Genomic DNA, 5751 nt, shown 5'->3' on the forward strand with positions numbered 1-5751 from the left:
ATGGAAAACACAACCAGAGGTCTGACCAACCAGTTCGTGCAGCCTCCGTGGCGCGTCGCGCTGTGGTCGGTGGCTTACAGCACAGTACTGGCCGTGGCGGTCTTCGGGAACCTGATAGTGATTTGGATTATTCTGGCGCACAAGCGGATGAGGACTGTCACCAACTATTTCCTGCTGAACTTGGCTTTCTCTGACGTTTCCATGGCCGCTTTCAACACGCTCATCAACTTCATCTACGCGGCTCACGGAGAGTGGTACTTCGGCCAGGTGTACTGCAGGTTCCACAACTTCTTTCCAGTCACCGCCGTGTTTGCCAGCATCTACTCCATGACCGCGATCGCCATCGACAGGTACGGCCGTGTTATTATTAAGCTGGAGAGACGCAAGAGCCCTTTCAGTGACCTCTTTTTACGAACACTTTTTTTTTTTTTCAGTTTGGTTAGATTAGTTAGATTATTCCCCCCCGCTGTATATAAGTTGCAGCTGAACAGTGGTGTTCAGTGTTATTTTATTTACTGTTTCGTTTATTTTTTTTGTCTGAATTTGGTCTGAAAATACTTATTTTAAAATTGTTACAGTTTTATTTTTTCCCATCTTTAATCTGACTTTAAAAATAAACTACAGCTGATGAATTACACACTTTAAATGCCTGAAAATGGGTCTTTGGGTCTAATGAGGTCTTGGGTAAATCATAGTATTCTGCCACAGAAACGGCCATTTCAGGGTTTGCATCCCACCTACCATGGAGAAACTCACACTTGTGGGCATCAACTGATAGCTGAGCTCACTCACTCACTAAGTTGTGGGCTCTCGGTTGTAGGTACATGGCGATCATCCACCCTATGAAGCCTCGTCTGCCTGCTAAAGCCACTCTGGGGGTCATTGTCTGTATCTGGAGCTTGGCTGTGGTTCTGGCCTTCCCGCTCTGCTACTTTTCCACCATCCGAACTCTGCCCCAAAGGACCGTCTGCTACGTGGCCTGGCCCCGCATGGCCGAAGACTCCTTCATGTGAGATCACACTGACACCCTCCTCTGTTTTTCTCTGAAAACTTAACCATCCTTATCAATTCAGATTTCAGCTGTCTTGTTTCTCTTAGCTTGCTATCACTCCCACTAAAGCTGCTTTGGTCAAGCAACGTCAGACAGCTTCCTTTAAAAGCTTGGCATCTGCTTCATTATTTGCACAGGTATCATATCATAGTTACAGTTCTGGTCTACATACTGCCCTTAGTGGTGATGGGCATCACCTATACCATTGTGGGGGTGACACTATGGGGAGGTGAGATCCCTGGAGATTCATCTGATAACTACCAAGGACAGCTACAGGCCAAAAGGAAGGTAATCACTGTGCTCATCCAATGCATTCATCCTCTGCCTTAACGATTTACTTTTGATTAATAGTGTAAAATGTTTATGGGGAAAAACAAACTTGAATTTAACATAACTTGTAAATGGCTGTAATAAAAACACAGTTTTGCGTGAAGGAAAAAATATCACATTTTACAGAAAAGACAAATGTTAGGTCTTCTACGTTTACTGTAGCTAACCAAGAAAAATGGCAAAGTTATTTCTCCTATTTGAGAATATGTGTATATATATATATATATTAAAAAAAACACTTACCTAAACCAGAGTGGAAAACTACCAGCTCTGTGACTGAAATGCAACATGCAAAGTCTTTCCATCTTAAATTTGATACAACAAGTAATGAAATGTTGAAATGCTTTAAGTTAATACTGTGTTAAAACATCCCCGGAGAAGCAATGATATGCTAGTGCACAACAACTATAAGAGTGCAGATGTTTGATAACACATCTGCAGGTTTAAAGGAAATCCTAACACAATGAACAATCAAACGAAATATATAAAAAAATAAATACGAGCATGTCTGCTGACTGCCTCCAGCTTTGATCAGTAAAATGTGATAACACATCTGCAGGTTTAAAGGAAATCCTAACACAATGAACAATCAAACGAAATATATAAAAAAATAAATACGAGCATGTCTGCTGACTGCCTCCAGCTTTGATCAGTAAAATGTGACGCAGCAGAGGTTCAGCTTTTATCTGAAAACCATATACAGGACAAATGCACCGGCACAAGCTATCTCTTTATTGCCGGGCACTAATGTTGACCTTTGCAAACACAACACGTCGAAACAGCCTGATCACACAGAAGTAAAGAAACTGGCCACATCCTGATAGCAGAGGATGGGATCCGGAGGCAATCGATTCACTCCTCAGCCAGACGGCACAGTGTACTTTCCAGCAGCTACTGTGAGCGCTGGGTTGAGCAGGGATTAAGGTCATTGCAGATGTCATGACGAGCGTCTATCAAGATGGGCCTGGGATTAAAGTCAGTTCATTGATAAATGCTCCATGTAGGATTATTCAAAGAGGGACCCTAAGGGTCAGACACTGGAAGTATTCATTGATTAAGGGTGTTTTGGATGGAATTAAAAGGAATAAATCTGTGGTTTTGTTTGTCTTTGACCCAGCAACAGTTTCCCAGCTTGATTTTAATGATCTCATATATGGTTTTAGCCATATTTGGCACTTTTTTCCTGCAAACTGGGGACAGAAAACAAAACAACCACATACTTCTATAAAGTTAAAAAAAAAGTCTGTTGCTTGCAGGAGTCTTTTAAGAATATTTCATGGCACTGCATCAGATAAGAAAGCATGCTGTTGCAGATGCACTTCTGCTCATGAATCGCTGCCTGCTTCTTTTTAACCCCCCACAGCTTTGCATTGTGCTGTAACTTGCTGATGCGTTCTGCGGTGCTCTCTCTTTCATCCTACCTGAAACCTCCTGGGTACTGGTGCGTCATCCCTGACCTTTCCCTCTCCTCATGACAGCCATCCTGGACTCAATGAATCGAAATTATAATTACAGAGAGATAAAAATGGTCAATAAACTCATTATTTCCTACGCTGTGCATTGAGCTACCACGGTGCCAGACATTGCATGCTTAAGTAGCATTTAGAGAAATGTTTGCACTCATAATTTGATATTTCTCCTGCTAAGAATGATGTTTAGGATGCAGGTATGGATAGTATGGAAGTTTGAATACGGAATAATTGCTCAGTGTGACAAAGTTGAATTAATCTAAAGTAGCAAAAATGTAGCTTTTGAATATGAAGATTTGCTGGATACGGTTTAAACTATATGTAGTGTGAAAGGTATAAAGTATAGTGACAAATCAATCATCCAACAGCGTTTCTCTGTATCTATCAGCTCAGATTCAGTTTTACATCCTCCACTTTTTTGTTTAGCTCAGTTTCAGCCCAGTGAGCAGCCAATAGGTAATTACAAACTCAACATCAGATTTTTATTCAGATATTCTGTGGTCTGACAACTCAGATGTAGATTTTTTTTGTTTCACTGTCTAGTGAGGAAGACAAATAAAGCAGCTTACTTCTTTCTTTAGTCTTTATTTTCATTCTCATTAGAGCCATTCTGGGGTAAAAGACAAGACATACACAAACAAGGCAGGAGGTCATACACACACCAGAACGAAAACAAAGAAAACAAATTACCCACATCCATTTGAGTTTCTGCTGCACGCTTACATCTTTAGAGTTATACAACTTAAATGGTCTCAATCTCTTCCCCAAGGCGTTCCCAAGCTACAGAGCTTACATAAAAAAAACACATTCAGCACTAGTGGAATTCCTCCTAATCAAAACCTCACTGACTGATACCAATTGGAACCATTTGGTATTAATAATAATAATAACTGGTAATTTTCCAGTTGAAGGGCTTGTGTCAGTGTTCTATCATTTATGCAAAGACTATTGTTAAAAAGATTCGATGTCTTGGTTTCCTTCAGCACATCAGATATTCTCAGCTCCAGTTTTCATGCATCTATCCTTCACTGCACTGGTACATCCCCATATATAATAAAATCCTGTGCAATCAAATATTTGCTTTAGATTTGCCAGACCACCGTGATTTAAAGACACCTTTACTGTACCTTTAAGAAACTAAAGCTGGAAAGAATAATTTATTCCTGTTTCTACTCATGGTTCGGATTATGATATATAGTCATTTGTACATATTTTTTTAAAACATTTTTTTGTAGTTTTTTTGTGATGCTACCAGCCTGCTGCAAAACTTCTGATCATTTTTTCCCATGTTGTATTGTCTCAGATGCCACATCTGAGTTTATCTCATAATTCCCCAGACAAGGATTTTGTGTTATTATGTTATACCAGCACATTTTCTCGCAGTTACTTATGTTACATTTGCCATTTTGCACACTGAAGAAGGCTGTCTGTCAAAAATCACTGTGCTGTAAAACAGACCCGTTTGCAGCACTTTGACAGCAGGAAAATCACGTGTCACTCCTGACACTAATGAAGGCTCTGTTCTTTTCAAGTGCCCCAGCGAGACATGACAGTGTGGCAGCGAGCCAGCATGCAAAATACCAGCACCCAAAAATAGAAGCAGCTGAACGGAATTAAGCCATCATTCATTTTATTACTGGTGCCTCTCCTTTTCCGCTTTCCTGTGAAATGTCAGAATGTCTTCTGGGGGCGGGGGCCCGCCTACTGATTTGCCCTCCTGCTGATGGCTTGTGTCCTGCAGGTGGTGAAGATGATGATTATTGTAGTGGTTACCTTCGCCCTCTGCTGGCTGCCGTATCATGTCTACTTCATCGCGACGGGTCTCAACAAGCGTCTGAGCAAGTGGAAGTACATCCAGCAGGTTTACCTGTCAGTGCTGTGGCTTGCAATGAGCTCCACCATGTACAATCCCATCATCTACTGCTGCCTCAATAGCAGGTGAGTCCAAGTCAGTCATCACCTCACCAACACTAATCAGAGCATAACTGCATGTCAGCGTTTCGTTGGCTGCAGGTTTCGAGCTGGTTTCAAGCAGGTTTTCCGCTGGTGTCCTTTTGTCCGGGTGTCGAGCTACGATGAGCTGGAGCTCCAAAGCACAAGACTTCGACCGTGTCACCAGAGCAGCGTGTGCACCAGCATCCTGAGCAAAGACAAGAGCACTCGTGGAAACAGGTCAAAACCCAACTCTGAGCTGAATAATAAAGATAGTTAGGGTATTTTTGATCCAATGAGCGCACTCCAGCTAAACGTGAATTATTTATTTGTGGATTATTTATTTCATTTACATTATTTTGAACTGATTGCTTCATTTTTTTTTCCTGTGGATTTTTTTTTTCAACCACAAACTCAAAGCAAGGCTGGACTGGGACAAAAAATCGGCCCAGGCATTTTGACTAGAGACCGGGCCACCAGGATAAAGATTGAAAATGTGACGTCATTCAGGGGTAAAACCGCAAAGGATTCTGGGAACTTGTGGCAAGAGGTACTAGCGCACGCAGGCTTTCAATTGAATTCAGTTACACAGCGATAAAAAGAAACACAAAAAATGTCAAGAAGTTGTTGTATTATTAACTGCAATAGCCGGTCGCATGACAGCCACGGGAAGCCGACGGGTAGAGAGATCGTTTTTTTTTTTATCGGATTACGTTGTTGAAGAGAAATTTTTTAAGCCATGTTTCCGAAGTAAGAGCAGACGGATGGTCTGGATATGCCGAATATAACGTCCCAGAATCAGAATCAGAATCAGAATCAGAATACTTTATTGATCCCTGGGGGAAATTATTTTTTGTTACAGTGCTCCATTTTAAACCAACATTAAGACAAGACAGACAATACACTAACTAAGAATAGTACAATATATACATATATATACATACATACATACATACATACATACATACA

General features: G+C 41.1%; 1 protein-coding gene across 1 annotated transcript; it reads left to right on the forward strand.

The window, feature by feature from the left end:
* Positions 1-5062, forward strand: LOC146630497 (neuromedin-K receptor-like). Its single transcript, XM_085355893.1, has 5 exons — positions 1-350; positions 821-1009; positions 1189-1339; positions 4592-4788; positions 4864-5062. The coding sequence occupies exons 1-5, from the start codon at positions 1-3 to the stop codon at positions 5060-5062; spliced, it is 1086 nt and encodes a 361-aa protein (XP_085212019.1).
* Positions 5063-5751: the final 689 nt, after the last annotated feature.

The sequence above is a fragment of the Diplotaxodon limnothrissa genome, linkage group LG6, assembly GCF_057381915.1.
Source record: "Diplotaxodon limnothrissa isolate DT_005_m linkage group LG6, D_limnothrissa_male_GT1.1, whole genome shotgun sequence".
In the NCBI taxonomy this organism is placed as follows: Eukaryota; Metazoa; Chordata; class Actinopteri; order Cichliformes; family Cichlidae; genus Diplotaxodon; species Diplotaxodon limnothrissa.

Bases quoted from the DNA above. Each gene is read 5' to 3' on its own strand.
- LOC146630497 (XM_085355893.1), top strand. From the start codon at position 1: ATGGAAAACACAACCAGAGGTCTGACCAACCAGTTCGTGCAGCCTCCG. The intron at 351-820 runs GTACGGCCGTGT...TCTCGGTTGTAG, and splicing joins ACCGCGATCGCCATCGACAG to GTACATGGCGATCATCCACC. The intron at 4,789-4,863 runs GTGAGTCCAAGT...CGTTGGCTGCAG, and splicing joins TACTGCTGCCTCAATAGCAG to GTTTCGAGCTGGTTTCAAGC.